This window comes from Mesoplodon bidens (assembly GCF_964165515.1).
Source record: "Mesoplodon bidens genome assembly, chromosome: 3".
Lineage (NCBI taxonomy): Eukaryota > Metazoa > Chordata > Mammalia > Artiodactyla > Ziphiidae > Mesoplodon > Mesoplodon bidens.
In genome coordinates, this window is record NC_138178.1 from 33,249,983 (window position 1) to 33,275,110 (window position 25,128).

At 47.5% G+C, this 25,128-nt stretch overlaps 1 protein-coding gene across 3 annotated transcripts in view; it reads left to right on the forward strand.

Moving 5' to 3' along the window:
* The first annotated feature begins 867 nt into the window (after positions 1-867).
* The window catches only part of ARNT2 (aryl hydrocarbon receptor nuclear translocator 2), a 194,186-nt gene continuing 169,925 nt past the window's right edge, over positions 868-25,128 (forward strand). The window contains exons 1-2 of one of the 3 annotated variants that reach the window (XM_081227601.1): positions 869-1,174; positions 1,398-1,880. Coding sequence is in view for 2 of the 3 variants with exons in the window: in XM_081227599.1 (XP_081083725.1) it covers positions 1,144-1,174 (31 nt within the window). In the remaining variant the exon portion in view is untranslated. Of the gene's footprint in view, positions 1,175-1,397; positions 1,881-25,128 lie in introns of all 3 variants that reach the window. The other 2 variants (XM_081227599.1, XM_081227597.1) reach the window with 2 other exon arrangements.

The following is a 25,128-nucleotide window of genomic DNA, read 5'->3' on the forward strand; positions in this document are numbered from 1 at the left end:
AGACAATGCTTGTGCGAAAATATATCCCAAGCATTTTTTCTCTACCCGCCCCTCCAAATGCTTCTTCGTAAGGATTTAAGACAGTTCGATGTTTTTGCAAACATGTCTACATTTAGGGGCCCTCGTGCCCTTTGTGGCTCTCACTGGGATGTGTTCACTCTTCCATGGAACCTTCACAGGGCACCCACTAGGGTGCCAGTCTTCTTCCTAAGAGCCAGCCCACCGTCTGGCAGAGAAACAATCCCTCCAAGATCCCTACAGCCTAACTTTACCAGGATATGCCGACAAAAGCATTTAGAGGATCTTTTAAATGCTCAGGTGGTCGTATAAGGCTCCTGCAAGAACTTCAGGTGATAACCAATGACAGCCACCGCGCAAGAAGGAAAGCAGAGCTGAGAGCCTTTCTCAAAGCCAAATCATCCACGAATTCCCGGGCCGGCTGCCTCTGCCTGGGTGTTTGCCTAGTGCGCTCGTCAGCTGTCCGTGGCCCTGGCCTTGGAGGTGCCCGTGGCCTTGGGCGTCTCTAGCCGCGGGAGCCGAGCGGCACGGCCCTGGCATGCTAAGTGGGCAGCACTGGGGCGCCTTTGTTTCTCTCTGTCTCCGAGACCCGCGTCCCTCTGCATCTTAAGAGGCTGCCCCCCCAGCCTCTCTGCCCCGGCCCTCTGGCCTGGGGACAGCGCCCCTCCGTGATGCGTCCCGGACACCCGGGGGTGGGGGAGACCCGGACCCAGCGACAAGGGAGGGGGCGCGCCTCCGGCCCGAGCCTGGGCACCTGCGCGGGCCCGAGGGGGCGGCCCCAGACTCGGGGGTCACCCCCCCGCCCGCGGCCCCAAGTCTCGCGGTGCTGCGGCCTGGCGGGGGGAGCCGCGGCCCGCCGCCCCCCGCCGCGTGACAAAGGCTGAAGCCGGAGGAGGAGGCCGAGGAGGGGGCGGAGGCGATAAAGGCGGGGGCGGCGGGCGGCCGCGGCGGCGGGAGAACGCGGAGGCAGCGCCCGCCCGCGCCGTCCTTTGTGTGGCAGTGGTGGCGGTGGCGGCGGCGGCGGCGCCTGGGCCTGCGCCGGCCTCGCCTGCCCCGGGTGGGGCGCCCGGCTCCGCGCCGCCCCTCCTCGTCCCCGCCCGGCGCGCGCCGAGCCTTCCGAGCAAGATGGCAACCCCGGCGGCGGTCAACCCTCCGGGTGAGTAGTGGCCGCGGGCCCCATCGCAGCCCGCAGGCCGTGCCCGGGGCCGGAGTGGGCCGGAGGGACTGGGCGAGCCGAGAGCCCCCGGGAGCGCGGAGCCGGGCGCTCGACACCCCCTGGGGCAGGGTGGGGGGAGCGGCTGTCATTCTGCGCTGCAGCCTCAGCATCAGCACCAGCAGCGGCATCTTCATCCCAATCTCTGCCCCATCCCGGTTTCCAGGACGCGCCAGCTCCTACCCGCGGGCGGCGGACGCTGGCCTCGCATCCCTGGGAACCAGAAGGGCCAGTCCAGGTTCCACTTAAGTTCCGAAAATACCAAGCTTTGCCTTCCCCATCCGACGCCTTTTTCTCTTCCTGTTCCGGCCCCTGTGGCATCAGGCGTTGGCCGGTCGTGGCGGGTAGGAGGGTACCGCGTTCACCGAGGGAAAAGTTTGGACCCAGGATTCAACAGGGTGGAACTCCCCGGATGCTCCCCTGCCCTCCCCGCTCCCCCAGCGCTGGTCCTTTGAGCCCTTTGCGACTAGCTACTATGTATCCTGATCTTCAATGGACACACACACACAGTCTGTAGAAACGCAGCGTGGAGAAGCCCAGGCCGGTTCAACATCCTCTGCTTTCTAAGGCTGACCTGTTCTCAGGGTACCGTCTATGACAACTCTGCTCAATGGGCAGATTTCAAAAAATGGGAAGAGTTCATGATCAGGTGGGAATATTGACCTGCTTTGGAATTGTAGCAGGGAGATTCTATTTTAGTTGGGAAAATGCCCTACCTTGTGAATAGGACAGCCTGAAGGGTGTCCGAGAATGGAAAGGGGGACACCTAGACAGACTGCTACAAAGTTTTGGGTGCTGTGCAGTGACTGCTATGGCCATGGCATGGTGCTAGATCCCTGTGGAGGATGCAGGGGGAGTAAGAGAGATGCCAGCCGTCAGGGAATTCCCCGTAGAGGGAGGTCGTGGGGTGGGTGGGAGGGTGAACACCCACAATGCCTAGCAAAGAAAAAAAATGTGTCATCCGAGTTAGAGGTGAAGGATTCCTTCCATCTAAAGTGGTAAGGGAAAGGCTTTTGGAGGTTGGACATTTTAAAACTGGAGTTTAAAGAACTGGAAGGTTTGAATACACAGAGCCCCGTGCTGAAGCGACTTGCAGGTACAAGGGACGGCGTGAGCTATGGTGGACTTACTCTGAGCATGTGTAGATGCCAGTGGGTGGTTGGGGCATTAGAGGTATAAGAGGGAGCAGCGGAATATCACACAGACTGGTTGGGCGGTGGCCAGGCTTTAGAGGGCTTTGAAGGACAGGCTAAGGAGTATGGACTCTCGCCCTACACATTATGAGGGAGTTCTCTGTGGTACTGAATAGGGTGGCCACATGGTCACAGTACTTGTGGAAGATTAATTTGTCAGCTCAGTTGAGGTACCATGGAAAGGAGGGAGCAGGACTGGAGGCGGGGAGGCGGGGTCAAAATGAGGCAGGTGCTGGGGAGGTGAGACTTAGCGGCGCTGGCTTGGAACAGAAAGAGGAAGGACAGCACCGTTGAGCAGGTGGAGGAGCTCAGACTTGCACTGCTTAGATTGGGGGTAAGGGTGAAGGGGGTGGCCTAGGAGGCACTGAGGTGGGGTGGCCATGGAGACACCGAGGTGAAGAGCCTCAGTCGTTCCAAGGACGGAGGTTGCATTAGCAAAGTAGGGAGTCTTGGAAGAACAGATGAGTCCCCTGTCCAGAACGCTGAGTTTGAAAACAGCTGTGCCAGTTTGCTTGCGACCGAAGCCTGCCATTTCAACCTGTTCAGCTGCTTAAAAATCAATAGGAACTTGATCGATTTAAACGTTATGACATTAGAAAAAGCAAGGAAGTTAAATGAGGATATTTGAGTCCAATGTAGGTTTATATTGGAAATAGGAATAAAATCAGAGGCAATGTACATTTTATATATATGTATATATATGTTTACACATATACACATATATGTACATACCATTACATCTCTGTTTAAGGCGTTTTGTCCATTACATTGTTCCATGAGCTTAATGGAATAAATACAGGGCAGCTGCTGGGCTTGGCGGTGCTGAGCACACAAATGCCTGTGCCTTGGACTGTGGGACACTTGAATCAAGCAAGTGCAGGGCATTGTTTTTATTATTTGAAAAATAATAAAATAATTTGGCTTGCTTGATGGACAGTGATGTCTGTGTCTTTTCTCTGTTTGCAGAGATACCAGAGATCTTGAGCATGGTGAGACCTTCTCAAGGAACAACTCCTTGAGGGGGTCGCCTTTTCTCTTACCCACCCGTCTTTTCTTTGAGTGGTCCTCTGCGGTAACCCTCAGATCTGTGGGGCAGGTTGTCCTCTCACCGTGTGAATCTTGAACTTCTTTGGGGAAAGGGTGTAGTTTCAAGGAATACAGCTAAAGGTTAGAGCCCAGAGAGAGGTTTCCGATTTTTCTGGCAATTTACAACCAAGAGAGGCAAGGTGCCCAAGCTGGACACCCAGAGTCCACCTCTCAGAGGCATGAGTCATGTGATGCTTCATTGAATGCCTCCTCCTCTTTCTCTCACCTCCCCCCTCTCCCCAGATGTTGTTGCTTTGCAAAGAATCAGAGCTCAGTGAACACAGGCAAATGCACTGGGAGGCACCGAGGTTTATTTCTGCTGCTAATCTGTGTCCAGGGTACAAAGGTGACAGGCCATCACTTCCCCACCCCTACCCACTTGTTCCTTTTTCTGAAGCTGACCACTGCACACCAGCAGACCCATTTGCAACGATGCTTGTGTGTGATGTACGGCAGGGGCACTCTGGGTCTAGGTAATGACAGATGAAGTTGGAATCTTCCTGCTCTCATGTATTCAGGTGATCTGAGCCAGGTTCAAACCTCTCACCTGCCCCTTCTAGGTCCCCTGTTTGGGTTTTCAGATTCTACCAGTTACTCTGGGGGAGGAGTAGTCTTTGGAGAAGGAAGGGTTTGGCTTCCAGACGTTCTTCTCATGGCATCTGCCACAGTACTCCTGGTCTGGTTCCCATCTCCTGGAGCCTCTGACCCCTCCCTATTTCTAGGTCATTGCAGTCCCTACCTTGGTTGCTGATATTATGGTAGTGGCTGATTTTCTCTATTCTTTCTAGATAGGAAGAACTTATGTCCTCTAGACTAGAGAATGGAACTCTAGAATCTTCTGTTCCGTATATATGTATTATTTGTTTCACTTCCTTTGGGTGATATTTAAGCCTTTCTGATTTGTATGCAATAATGAAGGTTTGAATTCGTTTCAAACGAAACGAAAGGGTATGTGCAGCTGAAATGGCACAGTTTGGAAGGGGACTGTTTTTCCAACTCCATTGTCTCCACCTTAATCTTGTGTAACTTAAGCATGAGGGAATCAGGTTCAAATTCAGACCAGTGATCATTAGGAATGATGCATTATCAGAGCACACTCAGAAATGAGTATTTGCAGAGTGTTAATAAAGCTTGCACATTTTTAAACTTCAGAGGTATGTTTTAAGAGATTTAGAATTTCTATTTTTTTCTGAAATCAACTATTAGATTTTTTTTTTCCCTCCAGGTTTCTGGTCTCTGGCATTTTAGTTCGGAATCGATTGTATAGTGCAGAAGATTCTTGGCGCAAATTGCCTTAGATGGAGGGATATTTGGGTCGGTTCAACAAACATATTGAACACCTTTGACCTACCAAACACCGTGCAGGGCGGAGGGCAATGTGAGCAACCCTTCCTCAACCTCTGGGAGTTCTGAGTCTAATAGGGGAGACGTCAAGACCACGTTTATAACAAAAGGAGGAATGAAATGAACTTGACTAGGTGTGTATGTGTCATGAGAGGAAGCTGTGTAGGGAGGTAGCTTCTGAAACTGGGCCTCTCAAAAAGAGAGAGTTTGGCCTATAGAGAATTTAGGAAGGGTCACAGAGAGCTGGGGGTGGGTGGATTTGTGAAAGTCTGGGGAACCGTCAAGTGGTTGTCTTCTCAGTGCTCTCAGGGACCCAGGTGGACCCCCAAGAATGATGGGGTAGAGTTAGAGCTTTGGAGAGATGCTTGCTGTGATTGCAAGCTGCCCAGCAGCACTGCCTCCAGCTAGAGGTGGAACGCCCAAACGAGCTGAACGTACCCGTCCAACGTCTTTACACACTGCATTTCGTGCTTTCTAGAAGTCTCTTGGTTGCAAGATACATCATTACTTTATGTGCTTCCAAGAAAAAGCTGCTGCCAGTTCAGTGATGACGTACTATCAATCGTAAAATGCTCCTCCATTTCAGTGATGTTTCAGAAGATTGCACTTAGAACCAGTAAAATACCGTGCATTAAGAAAAAGTCAATTTTGCTGCCTCACCACCTGTAGGTAAAACATATGGTCTCTTTCTCCGGTAAAAAACGATACAGAGTTTTTGCCCTTTAGGCATGTGCCAGGGAGCCCAGTGATGAACCAACAGCCTTTTAGCACTTGTCAAAAGATAGGAGTGATATCTAAAAAAGAGATTGATTTATTCCTCAGTCAGTATTTATTAAGCAACTAGTATGTGTCAGTTACGGGGAGCTGCACTAGCTTGAGGTTGGGAAGAGCTGGGCTGGTTCGAGGAGCCAGAACAGGCCAGGATGGCCGGAGGACGGTGGGTGAGCAGGGGCGACGGGGGTGTGGGAGACCACTCACGGAGAGGCACGGATTGGGGTAGGGGTTGAGGTTCGATTCTAAAAGCAACAGAGAGCTAGAGGGGTCTTGAGCAGTGGAGGCATGTGATCCCACCTGCAATGGCTGCTGTCTGGAGAGCAGACTGGAAAGAGGCCAGCGGAGAAGCAAGGGTCCCGTTAGATGTTGCTGACGTGGACGGGGGGTGGCAGTGGGCGTGGAGAGAAGGAGATGGAGTTGAGATATATTTGGGGGCCAGGACGCCATGCCGAGCAGCTCCAGGGGCACCAGTTATATCCTCGGCCATCCTTGCAGTCGGGCAGGGTGCCTGCAGCACCTCTTTTTTGCGGGTAGCACCATAAGTGTAGGGTACGGGGTTGGGAGAAGGTGCTGAGGGGGAGGGAAGAGTCAAGGATGAGTCCCAGCTTTCTGTCCTGACAGCCGGGTGGTGATGGGCAGATAGTGAGGCACACGTGGCCGTGGGGTGTGCTCGAGGCTCCTGCATTAGACGGTTGGGTGCAGGTGCCCCGGAGACACAGAGGTGGAGTCGCTGGGGAGACCGAGGGCCGTCTGGGCCTGAGGGATCTGGGCTGGAGAAATAAGTAAAGAGCAGCTTCTCTAAATGCTTTCCTTGGGGAAAGTGAGATCAAGGAGAGTGGAACACTTGGACCAAATCCCCTCAGTTCCCCAGCAGTGCCTCCATTACTGCTTCATCATCGGCCTGTGCTGAGATTCACCAAGATGCACGGAGAAATCATTTCTGTATCTTTTCCAGAACCATGACTCCACTCACAGTGTCAGCTCTGTGCTGGGCCGTCCTTAGGAAAGGAACGTCCAGCAGAGTTGCCCAGGAATGGGATATGCTGTGTGAGGAGGTGAGGGCGCTTTCACACAGAAGTGGGTAGGAGCCGTGCAGGTCAGGCTCATGCACTAGTTTAACACACAGAACTTCTTGTTCAATGAATAAAAATGGACTCCCACTTGTAGTCAAGCCCTTCCCCACGTGAGGGCTTTTGCCTGTGCTGTGTTCCTCTTCTTGGGATGATAAACTGCTCACCTGTCCCTTCCTCCTCTCTCCCACCCCCTCCCCACTCCTAACCATTTCCCCATCCGACTCCTTTTGTTTCCTTATGGCCTCAGCTTGAATTCTTACTCCATTGGAGAAAGCCCCCCTGACCCCTTTATCCAGATAAAATGTGCCTGTAATGCATTCCGCCAGGGCCCTGCAGGGCCCTGGACTCGGATTGGAGCTCTTCCTCTCATGCGGAATGAAACAGTAAATCACCTAGATGTTTGATCCATGCCTGTGTCTCCTGCATGTCTGGGAGCCCCCTGAGGGCAGGGAAAGTATCTGTCACTGACGTGGCCCCAGCATCCACCATATTGCCTCCTGTACAGCAGGCATATGCAGGAAGGTTTGCTGATGAGTGAATGTCTGGACGCCAGACAGTTGCATCACAGTTTTGTATGTGGCTGCCTTGAAATGCCCACCTTGAAGGAAAGAAAGCATGTGCACTGTATCTGTGGGTCTCTGAAACCAAATACACCAGTGCTGTCTAATCCAGATTCTGATTTTTATTGGTGGGAACTGATTTTGATCTGAAAATCCTACCAGAATAATCTGTCCCCACACCAGTGCCTCTAGACTTTATAATAAGGCCTTGGAAACACAAATATTATCCTTCTCCCCAGAAGGAGGGCAGGGCAGACTCGTAGTAGCCTGGAGACCGGCTGGTAGTGGTGGAAGACCCATATCCCCACGAGATTCCCTGTGAAAGCCCCACAAAGGTCCTCCCCTTTTGGGCCTTCTGCTCTGTGTGCGAAACTGTTGCTGTGGCTTGTGTAATCACCAGCAGTTACAGATAAGGTCCCCCGGGCTGGCTCTCCATCCAACTGCCCCCCCCGGAGGGGCTAACACGGGTCCCAGGAAGGCAGCATTGAGGGGCCACAGGCCCTGGAATTGGAAGCGAGACCCTTTGCAGATAAGCAGATCCTGCGTGGCTTTCAAGACTGACTATAACAACTGGAACATTTTTCAGGGAAATCCACAGAAAAGCAAAAACGTTCACAAGTAGGTAATTCCTGCTCTTGTACATTGTACAGTAACATGGGGCATCTTTTACTGCTCCAGTTGTGTTGTGAGCGCAGCTAAGCAGAGCCTGGGAGGGATCTTCTAGCCCCCGCTGAGGAGTTGGCTTCTTTCTTCCCCATAGTCACTTTTCCTCCTGAACACAACAAGAAAGATACGTGTGGATTATGAAAAATTTGGAAACTATACATAAGTGCCAAGATAGTTCTACTACCCACTATTACGAGTTTTGCATATGTTGTTACAGACTTTTTAAAAAACGTCATAAATCAACACAGAATTGTTCAGAACATATCATTTTTTTCCACCTTCATTAATGGGAACAGTGTATCTTACCAGAGATACTGAAGTGTTCTGATTTATGGCCTTGTCATAATTTTTTGACTTAGTCTCATATTTAGGCATGTAATATTTGGTGTGCTTTTCCATTTGTCAGAATTACACACAGCATTGTAGTGTACCTCCCTGTATGTAAATATATAATTACATGACTTTTTTCCTTAGGGTAACTGCTAGAAGTGGAATTAAATAGCCAAGTGGGTTGGTATGTTTTTATTTTATACTGCTTTCCGCAGAGGTTAAACCAGAGGCTCACAGGGGTTCAGAGACTCACCTGAGGTCCCTAGGGCATACATGGACATGAGCTCAGATGCTCTGCTTCCTGCTCTGGGCAGGGCCCTGCAGCCCCTGCCAGGCTCCCCTCTGCCCCCCGGGTTCTGTCTGCACCCCAGCCCTGCCCTTACCCGTTCCCTCTTTTCATATGGCCTTCCCAAACACACGTGCTCTAACTGTCCTCGAAACCTTCGATCCCTGTCTGTTGTCCGCACATCCTCCTTGGTTTGAACTATCCATCCCCCACCAGACCACCTGGCTGACCAGCCCCCAGACTCAGAGAGCACAGGGCGCGATAAGGTGTTGTCCTTCCTGCCTGCCTTCTGTGGCATTAGACAAGCTGTGGTAGTTGCTGCCGCTTCAGATGCAGGTTCAGGAGGTTTTAATAACGGAGGGTAAATGTGTTTGCTTTTGGTTTTGATGATCCCTGCTTTCGTTCCACAACTCTAAAAAAATAGAGACCAGCTGCAGGTGGCACTGGGCACCTCTGTACCCAGGCTCAGGTAGCAAAAGGAAAGGCTTGGATGTTGGCAGCCTGGGACGATTCTGGGGTGCTGTGTCCAGAGTGAAGAGCACCCCGGGGGGGTTGGCCCAAGCCAAAACCAAGCTCAGTGGGTGGATTCAGAGCTTTCCGGGAGCCAGGTCAGTGGAGTACCTTGCTGGGAGCCGAGTGAGGGACCAGGGGAGAGGAGGGTAGTCTTACGTACACGGGGCACTCCTGGGGGCCCTACAGTGGCGTACTTGTGGCCATCAGAGGCTCTCTGCCTGTTGAGAAATGCAACTTCCCGCCCGTTTCTGTCTGGCCTGCCAAGCTGCCCTAACAGCAGTTAAGGAAAATCCACTGGAATCGATATATGATTGATTATTTATCAGGAGAGCCACATGGTTGCTCCTTACAGACAGCAGTAGATGAGCTGGGTTCCAGACTTTGAGGCAACAGCAAGTAGCGAAGTTCATTTTGCCCCCATTTATTTCATTGACAGCTGTCATCAAATGCTATTCTCTTTCTTCTCTTGGAGACTCTGACTGAGCCAAGTGGCGGAGCATCTAAGAACCCTGGCACGGGGGGGGGGCCAGAGAGGTGTCCACATAGTGCTTATCGGCTGGGAGACATTCCTGGTTGTTACAACATCAGGGGTGGGTGGGGAGGTAGGGTGGGAGGTGGCATCTTGGGGGTGGAGGCCAGGGATGCTGCTAAACATCCTACAGTGCACAGGGCAGCTCCCACAGCAAAGAATGACCCAGCCCCAAATGTCACCAGTGCCAGGTTGAGAAACCCCGGTCTATGCCGACAGGACTTCTCATAAGCCTCTGGGCAGTGGCAACTGGGAAAGGAAGCCAGGAGTTCCGTGGGGTACACAGCTGGCAGAAACGAAGGGGCTGGCCCCCGAGACCACCACTGCAGAGAACGAAAACATGGCGGCTTTAGAAACAAGATGGTACTGCTCAGAAAACTATGATATCCATAACGGAAGTTAATTTAAACGCGAAATAACAGAACTGCCCGAATTTTTTATTATCATGTTTAGAAGAGCATTGATGTTTCTATCACATCAGCAGGTTTAAAACGAGGCATAGTCTGGACTCATTTGCCGTAATTTGATATGCTTGATGGCCTCCAAGTCCCAGAAAGAACGAAATGAATGAATGTGATCAAGGATCACAGCTGTGTTCTCTCTCTCTGAAAGCATTTCACACCAGGAAACTTCTGATTTGTTAAAGCCAGCCTTCCCCGGGCACCCCTCTGCCACCTCTGCACAAAGGGTGAGGCGCCCAGTGCTGGGGGTGGTGTGTAGAGAGATGCTGAGCAAAGTAGGTGGGCCACACTTGTGTTCAGCCAGTGTCCACAGCAGGCAGGGGCAGGACGGTTTTATGCAAATGACTGGTGGCCTGTTAGAGGGCAGGGGCGAATGTGACCACCCCCCCCCCAGCTCCTCCTGCAGGGCAGAGAGAGAGTGTATTACAGGAATGGCTCAGGGGCACACAGCTTGATTTAGCACCAGAGTACGTACCTTTCCCTGAAGTCAGCCTCACAAACCACAGGCCTCTGTTTCCTGCTGCCTGCCGGTCGTCTTGTCCACATCTCCCTCACGTTTTGCAAAGCCAGCATCTCCTCCACGCCCCCCTCCCCCAGGTCCTGTGGCAGTGAATGGCACCACACTCCATTCACTGGTCCAAGCCCGACATTAAGTATTTTAATTGCTCATCCAGCTAATTAAACAAATATTAATTGAATGCCAACTCTGTGCTCACAGTGGTGTGCAAAGCCAGGCGTGGTCCCCCGCCCCCGTGGAGCTCACTGTGGGGAGAGTCGGCCATTTATTAAACAGTCACATGCACGAGGGTATTATTTAAGTAAGTATCAGGAAAAAGAAAGGTGTCTTTGTGTCCAAATGCAACAGGACGCCATTGAAGTGTTGTGAGCAGGGCTGTGACGTACTGGGAGGTGGATTTTGAAAAGATCCCTCTGGCTGTTGAATCAGGCCAGCCTGGTGAGGGCATCCATCCTCCCCATCCAGGGAGGGGACCACCGGGGCCTCCTCCACGTGGCAGTGGACATGGAGAGAAGCAGGTGGATCCCTGTGATATGTATAGGAGGTAAAGCCAACAGGACCAGATGATGGATCAGATTGAGCCGATAGAGGCGGCAGTGGCTACGCTCCCAATTCAGTCACAGGAAGGGTAGGGCGCCACTTCCCAAGACGGTGAACGTTGATGAGGTCCTGGTATTTTGGTGGAGGTGGCAGGGAGATGACAGACTCGGCCTTGGGACATGTTGAGTTGAAGACATCATGAGCTCAAGGCATCCAAGTAGGGATTTGCCAGAAACGTCAAGTTGCTTCATTTCCCTTTTAGAGTTGGCATTTTCTTCTTTCACTACGGTATCCCCAGTGGCTTGAATGAGGCCTACCACATAACAGGTGCTTAATAAATATTAATGAATGAATGAATGAATGAATGGATTGGTCTCCAAGTCCCCCAAATTGTGAACCAATGAGAAGCAGCATGACCACTACAAGGTTCCTTTTTTGTTTTTTAGTAACTTTTTTTTTTTTGCGGTACGCGGGCCTCTCACTGTTGCGGCCTCTCCCGTTGGGGAGCACAGGCTCCGGAGGCGCAGGCTCAGCGGCCATGGCTCACGGGCCCAGCCGCTCCGCGGCATGTGGGATCCTCCCGGACCGGGGCACGAACCCGTGTCCCCTGCCTCGGCAGGCGGACTCCCAACCACTGCGCCACCAGGGAAGCCCTGTTTATAGTAACTTTTTATGCTGAAGTAATTTCAGGCTTACAGAAAAGTTGCAAGAATAGTACACAGAACTCCTATATTCCCATCACCTAGATTCCTCAAGTATTAACATTCATCACCTTTGCTTCATCAGTTTCTTCAGTTTTTCTCTCTATTTTCCTGAACAATTTGAGAATACATGGTAGACACGATGCCCCTTTTAATTCTAAATACTTCAATGTATGTTCCTAAGAATAAGCACGTCCTCCTACAGAGCTACAATGTATGATCAAAATCAGGAAGTTAGTGGGACTTCCCTGGTGATCCAGTGGGTAAGACTCAGTGCTCCCCAATACAGGGGGCCTGGGTTCGATCCCTGGTCGGGGAACTAGATCCCGCGTGCATGCCACAACTAAGAACTCTGCGTGTCACAACCGAAACGAATCCTGCATGCTGCAGCGAAGATCCCGTGTGCCGCAACTAAGACCCGGTGCAGCCAAAATAAATAAATAAATAAATAAATTTAAAAATGTTTAAAAATCAGGAAGTTGGCATTAATATAACAGTATCATCTAAGCCGCAGACCTTATTCGTATTTTACCGGTTGTTCTTCATAGCCAAAACCATTTTTTTTTTGGCTCCAGGTTTAAACCAGGATTACAAGTTATGATGTCCCTTAGTCTCCTTTAATTCTGGAATAATTGCTGTCTTTTTTTGTTTGTTTTTTTTCCCTTTCATGGCTGTAACATTTTTGCTGAGTACAGGCCAGTCCCTTTATAAAATATCCCTCAATTTGGTTTTGTTTGATGTTGCCTCACGATTACGTTGGGATTTTGCTTTTAAAATTTTTATCAAGAACCCCCCCCCCAAGTGATGTTATATCACAAGGCTGCTTTTAGCAGGCATTACTTAAAAGCGAGTCTCTGAGTCGATGAAGTCAAGGTCCTGTGCGGATAAAGCTAAGGAAAGATGCTTAGTGGTTCCACGCGCCATTCCCTACGTGCTTGGCAAACCTCTTTGGGTTCTATACACCATATATAGGCAGCTTCAGATGCTCCTTGTCGAGTGCAGGTCCCAGGGTTTTTGGGTTTTTTTTTTTAAAGACTGTAAGGATAACACTTTCCTAACTAAATATCAACTTCACTTGACAAATAAAATAATTGTAATCTTACTGTGTAAGGATTATCCTATCTCTAATATTAAAGTCAATAGGAAGTTGAAGTGTTTAATTACCAACTTTCCTGACATATGGATTGGAAAGCTTTTCAGGTAAGTTACTCATGTGGAATGGCTGAAACACACTGCAATTAACAATCGGATCTTCCTTCAAACAGTAATTAGTGTATGATTTGTCCTGCTCTTTGTGGCTGGTGCATATCCAGGTTTAGATTTGTATTTGTGTTTACTTTAGGAAGTGAATTTGCTGCTGCTTTTTTTTTGGCTGCACCACATGTGAGATCTTAGCTCCCCGACCAGGGATCCAACCCGGGCCCCCTGCCTTGGAAGCGTGGAGTCTTAACCACTGGACCACCAGGGAAGTCCCCTGCTGTTTCTTCTCTAGTCCACTTAAAAACAAGTTTGCATTTTACTTCATAAAGAAAGACCTAGTGACTTAAAAATCAGATGTTTGGGTGCATAATTTGCCTGCAGAAACTTGCTGAGTTTCTCCCCAAGATCAGAGAATCCCCGTCCTCCGCCCTTCCCTCTACCCCCTCCTCCCTCCTTTCTTTCTCCCTCTTTCTCCTCCTCCTTCATCTTCTCCTCCTTTCTTCCATTTGTCCTTCCTCCCTCTCTCCCTTGGTCCTTCTTTCCCTCCCCGCTCCCCCTTCCTTTGCGTCAAAGACCCAAAGGAACCAGAGAGGTTGGAGATGTTCGGGTGACCCCAGTAGCTCATGCTGGGTCATCTTGCTACCAGTATTTAAAAACCCAGACTCCTCTACTGTGTGTGAGTGGTGACGATGTGAACACCATCTACTGGGGGACAGTACAGGCAAAGGCCTCAGTTTTCCCATCTGTAAAATGCGGTGGCTTCTTCATTGGGCACTGACTGTGCTGTGTGCTCAGGATTCAGAGGTGAGCAGAACACTGCCCCCCGGGCTCGAGGCAGGTGGCTCGAGGCACAGCGGACGCGGTGACCGTGGCTCGTAGGCTGGCTGGTTACCCTCTCGTTGCCACTGCTTCCTCACATGTACAGTGGTGCACTTCATTTGGTTGCATTGTGGATTAGATGCTTCTGTTGAACACCTTTTGGGATGGGACCTGGCACATGGTACACACTGGGTCAGCGGTGACTTGGCTCCCGGTAATTGTTTTTCACGGGGGCGCAGAACAGGGTCCAGGGTTCAGAGGTGAGGGGCATCTTTCCAGCTGGGCAGGGAAAACTTGGGGAACAAATAACCAGATGTGCTTGTGAAAGCAGGCAGTCTGGTGTTACCGGGGCTCTTCTGCGCGTGTGGGGATCACAAGCTGTCCCCGTTCCAGTATTCCTCCTCCCAGGCTCAATGCTGGGAAAGTCCCCACCCTGCCTGTGCTGCTTACAGCCCTGGGAAGAAGTACATTGGCCACAGGGACAGTCCCTCCCCCACCCTGCTGGACTCCAGGCTTTTCCCTCCTGTCGTGCTGTGACTGTCCTTCTCGCCGTCCCTCCCTATTTGCTAGACTTTCTGCCCTGGTCCTGCCCCTAAGTGCAGACTAGTATGTAATGCCCTGTCCCCCACTTCTCTGCTCCCTGTCCTCACTGGCATAGTGGGGTGGGGGAAGGGTCCCATCGCCCTAGAACAAGTCTCCCTCCTGGCCTTTTCATACTCTGGACAGACTGGGATGGGCTGACCACCCAAGGGGGTCCCCTGTTGAATGCCTAGGGCTGCTGTGACCTCAGACACGGTGCCTGGGCGCCTGGAAGTGGCCTCTGCAGGTGGTGGCTTGGTGCCCCTGTCTCCTTCCACCTCTTGAACTGGCGCCACTGGGCCTCCGGCTGCATCCCAAGACATTTCAGTTTTGCACAATACTTTGTGGACAGAATAGGAGTTAGGACGTGTGTTTTCTTTGTTCAAGTTTATTCATTCGTCTTCATCCATTCAATAAATATTCATTAACTGTATGCCCTTTATTAATCATGGTGCTTAAGTGCTGGGATTATACTGGTTAGAAAGAATGGCACAGTCTGTGCCTTCAAGCATTTACAGTCTTGTAGAGGGCAGCTCCTTCCCTGAGTCATTCAGGCTGAATCAGGATCTTAGGCCCGTCTACCACTAGGTGGCGCACTCACACAGGTAGCTCAGTCACTGAAACTCGACCTGCCTCAGAATCACCAGGAGGATGGCTTGTTAGTACCAAGTGCTGCCCTGTCCCAGAAGCTCTGTCAGTAGGTCGGGGTCGGGTCAGAGGGGGGTTGGGTTGACATTTGTATTTCTGACAAGTTCTCAGGTGATGCTGCTGGTCTCTGGACCACCCTTCAGGTCCACAGAAGCAGAAGCAGCTAAGCCAATACTGTGCCCACTGCCAGCTAACTCAACCTGTCTCAGGGCTTCTGGATTTGTGAACTTAATGGATCGTTCTGATGGCTGGACGTAATAGCCTCATTTCACAGATGAGGAAGTTGACAGCTGGTAAGAGGCAGAGCTGAGACTGGCACCGATTCTGATCCTAAGTTCACCCTCTTTCCACTGTCACACTGGCTCTCCCTGGGTGGTTTGGGAGAGAAGGAGGAAGGTGAATGACTGAGCGGACCTGGGGAGATGTGAACTAGAAGTGTGATAAGCATTCCAGGCGGCAGGAGAGGTGGGAAGAGGGCTGTATTCGTGCCCAGTCCTGGCTCTATCCGACATTGGCCTGGTTTGTGCTCTTGGGCACCCCGCGTTTTCTCTTTGAGCTTTTAGTTTCTCATCTACAAAATGAAGGTTTGGACCTTGGTGTGGGGATTTGTTTCATTTATTGTGCTGGGTATTCAGTGGGCCCTTTCAATCAAGAGACTGGCTTTAGGGCTGAATTTTTTTTTTTTTTTAGTAAATTCTTTCTCTCTAGCCTCTCTTTCTGGAAATTCTGTTAGTTAGACACAGACCTCCTGGATTGATCATCTCTCTCTTCTGTCCTTCCCCAGCTCCTTGATTGCTTTGGGGAGGTTTATATTTCTTTAGAAAACAAACCTCCAGTCTCATTCCTTGGGGGAAATGCCAGCTTGTTGGCATTAGGGGTTAGACGTTCCTTCCTGTCATTAATGGTGTGTCGGGAAGAAAGAGGGGATGAGGCATGTGTCACTGGGCCTCCTTTAACTGGAAAACGGTGGCTTTTAAAAGAAGCATCTAGATTCACTTTTCTTTTAAAAGAAAAAGATTCTCTAACTGTGTAAAACAAGAGAAGCCAAACTATACCACCATGTACTACTATTTACAACTTGAAAAAAGTGATTTAAAGGTTTGAAAATAAAAGGACTGACCATGGGTCTGTCAGGCCAGTGCAGACAAAAGGAAAGCTGTGATCACAATTTTAAAATCAGTAAAAAGGAAATTATTGCCAAAGCATCTAATGGTACAAAGAAATTATTACCCTATAATTTATTGGTTTTGAACCTTAATGCACCCAACAACACTGTATAACTGATATGAATTTCTTATGATACCTTGCGTGGAAACCCCATCTTATTGCTTTATTTTTACCCATCAAATTAAACCTGCCTCATCTCTGCCAGGTTGGCTGTTGGAACATCCATTTTCATTTTTCCGGGGAAGATACACCCTTTGGTCATTTATGACACCTTTGGACCTTACACAACTCAGGAAAATTGGAAGCAGGCCTCTGGTCTTTGCTGGTTCCCAGTGAGATGCTCATTACCCAGACCCTCAGGTCTGATTGAAGGCAACCTGCTGGCTAGCTGTCATTTAGTCCAAGTGGGCTGTCAGGAAATTATAGCATTGAAAAATAAACAAAAATTAGGAAACTGATGGATGAGTTAAATAGCTACTAAACACAGATGAATAGGGAATTAATGAATTAGAAAGTGGAATGAAAGAAATGACAGAAGTCAGCATAAGGATCAGAGTTAGAACATATCAAAGAGTGGCTATGAGACAAAGAGACTAGGCTTCCTACTTCTTTTTTTTTTTTAAATTGAAGTATAGCTGATTTACAATGTTGTGTTAGTTTCAGGTGTACAGCAAAGTGATTCAGTTATACATACACATATATCTGTTCTTTTCCAGATTCTTTTCCCTTATAGGTTATTACAAAATATTGAGTATAGTTCTCTGTGCTACACAGTAGGTTCTTCTTGGTTATCTGTTTTATATATAGTAGTGTGTATAGGTTAATGCCAAACTCCAATTTATCCCTCCCCCCCGCCACTTTCCCCTTTGGTAACCATAAGTTTGTTGTCCATGTCTGTGGTTCTGTTTCTGTTTTGTATATAAGTTCATTTGTATCATTTTTTTTAGATTGCACACGTAAGCGATATATTTGTCTTTGGCTTACTTCACTTAGTGTGATAATCTCTAGGTCCATCTGTGTTGCTGCAAATGGCATTATTTCATTCTTTCTTTATGGCTGAGTAGTATCCCATTATATTATATATGTACCACATCTTCTTTTAAATTTATTTCTTTACTTATATTTACTTTTGGCTGCGTTGGGTCTTCATCGCTGTGCACAGGCTATCTCTAGTTGCGGCGAGCAGGGGCTACTCTTTGTTGTGGTACACGGGCTTCTCATTGCAGTGGCTTCTCTTGTTGTGGAGCATGGGCTCTAGGCGCACAGGCTTCAGTAGTTGTGGCACGTAGGCTCAGTAGTTGTGGCACACGGGCTTAGTTGCTCTGCGGCATGTGGGATCTTCCCGGACCAGGGCTTGAATCCATGTCCCCTGCATTGGCAGGCAGATTCTTAACCACTGAGCCACCAGGGAAGTCCCTGTACCACATCTCCTTTATCCATTCATCTGTTGCTGGACATTTAGGTTGTTTCCATGTCTTGGCAATTGTAAATAGTGCTGCTATGAACATAGGGGTGCTTGTATATTTTCGAATTATGGTTTTCTCTGGATATATGCCCAGGAGTAGGATTACAGGGCCGTATGGTAGCTCTATTTTTAGTTTTTTATTTTATTTTATTTTATTTTTTAATTTTTATTGGAGTATAGTTACTTTACAATGCTGTGTTAGTTTCTGCTGTACAGCAAAGTGAATCAGTTGTACATATACATATATCCACTCTTTTTTAGATTCTTTTCCCTTATAGGTCATTACAGAGTATTGAGAAGAGTTCTCTGTGCTATACAGTAGGTCCTTATTAGTTATTTATTTTATATATAGTAGTGTATACATGTCAATCCCAATCTCCCAATTTATTTTTAATTTTTTAAGGAACCTCCATACTGTTCTCTATAGTAGCTGAACCAATTTACATTCCCACCAGCAGTGTAGGAGGGTTCCCTTTCCTCCACACCCTCTCCAGCATTTATTGTTTGTAGACTTTTTGGTGATGGCCACTCTGACCGTGTGAGGTGACACCTCACTGTAATTTTGATTTGCATTAGGCTTCCTCCTTCTTATGTGCATGAATTAGAATTCCAGTCAGAGATAGTAGGGAGAACAGGGGTGGGGCAATATTCGAAGACAAGAGGCTGATAATTTCCCAGAAGTAACGAAGGGCGTTGAGCCTGAGATTCAGAAGCTACAACAAATCCCGGAAAAGATACCAAGAAATCCCAACCTAAACAAAATGTAGTGAAAATAGAGAACACCAAGGACACCGAAAAATCCTAAAAGCAGTAACAAAGAACAGGCAGATCACCTACACAGCAGTGGCAGTGACAGCCAACCCTTGAACAATTCGGAGGGTTAACCCACATACAGCCTGTGGTCAGCCCTCCGTATCCCCGTTCCTCTGCATATGTGGATGCAACCCACCACAGACCGCGTAGCTCTGTAGTATTTACTATTGAAAATATTCACGTATCAGTGGACCCGTGCAGTTCAAACCCGAGTTGTTCAAGGGTCAGCTGTAGATTGATGAGTGACTTCTTGACAGCAATAATTCAAGCCGGAAGACAATAGAATAATAATTTCAATACGCTAGTTGAAAATAATTGTAAACCTAGAATTCTAAACTTTACAAAATTTTCCTTTTAAGAATGAGAGGAAAATAAAAACATTTCAAGATAAATAAATCAAGAGAGTTACAGATTTCATCAAAGAAGCTTGTAAAGGATCTAGTTCTGGGAGATGGTAAGTAACCCCAAATGGAAGTTCTCAGGCCCAGGGGGGAATGCTGAGCAAAGAGAGTGATGAACACAGAATAAACAGAAGTATGCTTTGAATATAAATAAATAATACTAACATGTACTTTATGGGGTGATCAGAGGTAAAGCTATGCCATTCAGGATTACTGAACTCTGCCAAGTATGTGTAATCGTATTTCTAGAGTAGTAATTAATGCGTATAGAGTATATAACCTTCGAACTAGCAGAACAACAACAGAATGGTGTATATAACCCCCATCTGCAATAAAACAGCAACAAAGGAGGGGAAAAGAAACAGAAAAAGTGGGACAAAAAGAAAAAAAGCAGTAGAAATAAGTCTGTACTTATAAATAGTCCCAATAAATTAATAAACCTTTGTTTCTGGATTAGGAAACAAAGATTGTCAAATTAGATTCTGGAAAATGCATATATATAGACATATGTGGTTTACTAGAATCATATTTAAAATGTAATACAAGGAAGTGTGAAATTTTTCCATTGGAAAAGTTTATAGCTTCAATAGGGAATGTTTTATTTCTTAAGGTGGGAATTTTTTGTATAAATTTCATTCCCTTTTGCATATCTTAACAGTTTTCATAAGTTAAAATTTAAAAATCAGCTTAGACCAAGTTACATATCAATAGAGAAGATATTTTTAAAGTATGTGAGGAAGAGTTAATATCAATGTATGTATATCTGTACACATGTGTGTATGTGTGAGTGTGGGAGTCTATGTGTGTATACACAAACAATAAAAGGAAGACTAAAACCTCAAAGACCATTTTTGAAATAAAGAACTAAGCAATTCAGAAAATAAATAAAAATAATCACAATTATGTTTAGATTCACTGATAACTAATAAAAGTCAAAACAAGGTATACATTTTGCTTGTCAGTTTGGCAATAGTTAAAAAAGCACATAGAATCTCGCATTGGCCGGGAAGTTCGTTCATTTCTGGTGGTAGTAAATGTGTAAACTCTCTGATTCAAGTATGTTAGTCGATTTTAAGAAAATAATCAGGGTGAGAAAATACCTCATACAGAAATGATTTTTGCAGTGTTGTTTATAAACTGGAAGCAATCTAAATGTCCAACAATGACAAATAATGGTTAAGTTATTTGTATGTATTTTAAATGGCCTATCATTTAGGCATTACAATGATGATATACTTCTATTTTTATTGACAGGAAAAAGCTTCATGATTCATTAGTTGAGAAAAGTAAATTCTATAAATAATATGATCTTATTCATATTAAATATATCTATATTTATTTGTATTTATATATGTATAGAAAGGGGTCTGGATTCATATTCAACAAAAAGTTAACTACAGTTACCTCTTTTTGTGTAAGCATATTTTCCAGCTTTTTTGGTCTTGTAATTTATAATAGAATAAAATTTTAAATAGAGAATGTGTTCCTTACTTAGAGGCCATATTTCGTATTGTGTGATTAAAAGCAGTAGCTTTTAAATCCAAGGTACGTTGGTTTGCATGCATTTTAGCTCTAGCCATTACTTAGCTGTGTGACTTTAGGCAGATTACTTAGCCTCTTAACTTTGGTTTCCTTATCTGTGAAGTGGAATAAGAACAATACCTGCCTTCTGGAGCAGTTGAGCTGAGCTGTTGAAATGTGACGCTGCATGTAAAGTGTTTAGCATGGTGTCTGTCTGTTTAGCCCAGTACATGTCAGCTGTTCTCATCACTGGAATCATTCTGGCTCTGAGGACCATTTCCACATGGAGCTGAGAAATGATTCTCAAGTAATCTGAACAAGGGCAGCTTTGAGCAGTCAGTGTGGAAGCACACAGCAACTCCTAACACTAGGAGCACATACCTGTCAAAGGAATGAGTCACGTGATCCGTTATGTCACATGTCCTTTTCAGTGTCTATTGAGATAAGCACAGGTTTTTTTTTTCTTATTTAAGCTATTAATAGATTTCCTAATGGTGAATTATCTGCATCTTCCTGGAATAAAAGGTACATGGTAACACTGCATGGTTCTTCTAATATTATTAATGTAAGATACGCTGGATTTGATTTGCTAAGATTTTATTTAGGGCTTTTCCGTCCATATTAATGAGTGAGATTTTTCTGCAAATACAGAATTTGTAGTGTAACCAGTGAAGCATTGTGCTTGTCCAATAATTCATCATATATACAGATTGCAAGTATTTATTGTGTGTGTGAGAGAGACACAGAGAAGAAAAAGAAGAAGAAGGAAGGGCAGGGGAAAGGGAGGGGGAAGGAGAGGAGGAGGAAGAGGAGAAGGAAGGGGGAGGGGGAGGGAGAGGAGGAGGAGGAGGAAGAGGTGGGAGGGGGAGGAAAAGGGGGAGGGGAGGAGGGGGAAGAGGGGGAGGGGGGAGGGGGGGAGGGGAGGAGGAGGAAGATGGGGAGGGGAGGAGGGGGAGAGGAGTAGGAAGAGGGGGAGGGGAGGAGGGGGAGGAGGAGGAGGAGGGGGAGACTCAGAGAAAAATAAAATCACAGTATATTTGCCAGGATTCTTTCACTCTCAAAAGACAGACGGCCCAGTTCAAACTCGCTTAAACAAACCATGCAGGAATTGTTCATAAAGTTAGGATAGCCAGGCGGGCGTTTGGCTTCAGATGAAGACCCAGAGGTCCTAGCACTGTACCGACGGCACTGCTTACCTTTCTGTCGGTCCTCTAGCCCTTCCTCTTGTGCTGCTTTTAATCTCAGGCAGGCTCTCCCCGAGTGGTGGTCCAGTTACGTCTCATCAGCGAAACTCCTGCAGGAGTCAGATGATGTCACTGAGCCAGGGTCTGTTGCCAGGGGATGCAGTACTCGGACGGACCAGATCTGGGCGTGTGCCCACCCGAGGAGCCCTCTTGGGGTCCCACTTTAGCCACATGGACTGTGAGTGTGTGGGGGGGAGGGCATATCTCAAACGTGGTTCTCAGCACTGTCACCAAAGTGCAGAAGGGGACGGGACAGGCAGTTCAACAGATGACTGATTATCCGTAATTGATCAGGTGCTTTTGTGTGTCCCAGGTTGTGGTTACTTCATTTGGTTTGCACACCACTCCCATGAAGTTTGGTTTTATGTCACTTTACTCCTGTATTTATTGGGGAGATGCTCAGAAGCTTTCCCAATTTGGCAGGACTATAGAGTGGTAAAGTCAGTCCAAGTTGAGGACTCCTCTCCCTCAGTGGGGCTGCTTCTCCGGTCAGGACAGCCTGTGCCACGTCTCCTGGAGATGCTCTCGGGCCAGCCACGGCAGTGTCATTGTCAATGTCCCATGTGGTTTTACTATGGCACCCTCTTGTCTGTAATAGTGCTGTAAAATCTGCCTGCGGGTGGAAGCCAAACTGATTGTACCCTTACTGCTTCACTGTCACCTAAAACCTTTCCTTTCAGTTGTCTGAGTCATAATTTTCCTTTGGTTTATTGACAAAACAGCTTTTACTGTTTTCCTCCCAAAGAGCCCTAAAAAGACAAACAGGCAGAGGATGGATTTCTAATTTGTCTCACAAACTCAGGCTTCCAGACACAACTGAAACCCAGAATCTTTGCTTCAAAGATGCGAATGTGGAGCTGTCTCTATCTATCTATGGTTGCTTCCACGAATCTGACATGAATTTTGTAACATTCCTTGTGAAAAATAAATCTTGTTTTGCAGCACAAAGCGCTGAAGTTGAAGGATCACATAAGACGTACAACAAGCGAGTTGTTAAAATAAACACTTACCACAAAGATGTTTTTGCAGAGTAATGGGATATTAGTCCATATCCAGCTGCTCTTGACCAAGTCTTGGCACACTGGGTGTTTTTGCTTTACAATATTGAAGGTCTGCTCAGAGTAGCCTTGTTTCTGTCAAGATGTACATAAATGAGGTAATGAAGATGAGGATGAACAGGGACTCAAATGCCTTTAAATAGCTCAAGACAAGAATGTCCTTCCTGGGAGCCTGAAATGCTGTGTAATCTTTGACTTCTTAAATGTAGAGCAGACTTCCTGTTTCTGCTAGTGTGGCTCTCTAAATGGCTGTTTTAAAATCTGAAACCCTAAGACGCACGTTTCTTTTCCACTTTCTTCGATGAAGATAGCTATATCAATAGCATCTCTACAGGGTGACCTCTGAGGGTCGTGATCCATATTTGCTCCCTATTTCAGGTTCCCCAGTCTATCCAGGAGGCTCGATTGAATTAAGTACTCTTTAGAAATGGAGATTTACCATTTATTTGGTGTATGGATAAAAGAGAAAAGATGGAAATGTGATTGATTGCCTTCTGTGGCCAGGGAGGTAGATTCTTGAGGTCCGTGCTTCTTCTCAAGATAAATGTGGATTATCAGTAGCTCCTAACAGCTCCTGGGTCATGCTGGCCCCCATATTTTCTTTCTTAATTTTTTTTAAAAGATTTTTTGATGTGGACCATTTTTCTAAAAGTCTTTATTGAATTTGTTATAATATTGCTTCTGTTTTATGTTTTTGGTTTTTTGGCCTTGAGGCACGTGGGATCTTAGCTCCCCGACCAGGGATCAAACCCACGCCCCCTGCATTGGAAGGTGAAGTCTTAACCACTGGACCTCCAGGGAAGTCCCCTGGTCCCCATATTTTCTACTTTGAGCATAGCTGGACAAGTAGAGTTGGGTTTTAGGATATTATCTTAATAGGATACCTAGAACAGCAATCATAGGAGCCCCAGGCTGCCATCAGAATTCAGCTCCTCTTGACCTTCTTTCCATCAGAGCAAAAGCCAACTTCTTAATGTCCCCTTTCTCCCGAGGCCACTACCTAGGAGGGGGCAGGGCCGAGGAAAGGGAAGCCTTGGTTAACACAGGGGTGTGGTCATCGTTCATTGGGTTGGTTTCCCTCGGTGTCCACGAAGAGGAAAAAAGTTTTCACTACTCTTAATCTGGTTAAATTGTTTAGAACACCTTTCACAAATGAAAGGCATTCTTTTGGACTAGGTGCTGTTGACCAACTGTATTCACTTGGGCTGCCATAACGAAATACCACAGACCCGGTGGCTTCAACAACAGGTATTCGTTTTCTCACGGTTTGGAGGCTGGGAAGTCCAAGATCAAGGTGCTGGCCCATTTGGTTCCTGACGGGAGCTCACTGTCTGGCTTGTAGAGAGCTGAGGCTCATCCTGCTGAGACCTGAGCTTGTGTGCTCTGTGTCCCTGTCCCCCTCTCTCCTAAGACATTTAAAAATTACTTCTTTGTTCACAGCTCAAACTGAGTCTGTATGGGACCATCCCGCTCAATTTTGAGTTTGCAGTAGTGCCTGGCATGGCACCTGATAGAAGACGGCTGCCTAGAAAACCTTAATGGAAGGAAAGCAGGGAGTTTTGAGCCTCAAGATTGAAAACAAGTGAGGTTCTGCTGATGGAAGGAATGGAAGTCAGCTTACCAGATGGTTCGGGAAGGAAAAACTGAGTTCCGTTTTAGAATATAAAGATTGAGGTGAACCGTGGAACCTCTAGTCCATACATCATTGCCAAGTAGTTGAAGATCATGTAGTCGTACGTCTTAGGAAGATACAGGTCATTGATTTTAACCCTGTAGTCACAGCAGGGATCCCTATGATAAAGCCATGGCCCGACAGCCCCCCACCCCAGGCCCTGCCTGGTGCGTGCTGGGTGACGTGTTCATTTATAAGGCATTTAGACAGTCCCGTCCCAGCTCTTGGAACGTTCTCTGCTACCCTTCAGTTCTACCATAATTCCTCCTCGTTCCTGTCACCTGAGGGCTTACAGTCTGCATCCAGCTTCCCTTCCTCCTGCCCAGCCAGCCCCACTCTGCCTCGCCGTGTCTCTCTGGCATTCATGGTTAGATCACCCACCCTCAGCAGCTGGTCCTGATGATGGTGAAGGACAGTCTCTGCTTGTCTATTGTATTGACCTGCGGGCTGAGTACAGGGACTTACACACCACTGGTGTTTGCATAATAAGGACTGGACTCGTCTAATGACTGAGTGGAGCACTCATTGTGGGCCAGAGGCCCAAGATCTGGGTGCTTTCCTCCAACCCTGCAAGAGGCAGTGCTGTGGAATGGTTCACCCTGACCATGTCTGTGCACAGACTCGGAGGACGCTAGGGAGACTGCTGAGCAGTGAGCCATGCTCGTATGTGCATTGCCATATTGACCTACTAACTGTTTCTTGGACATTATCTCATGAGGCATGAGTACACGGGTTGC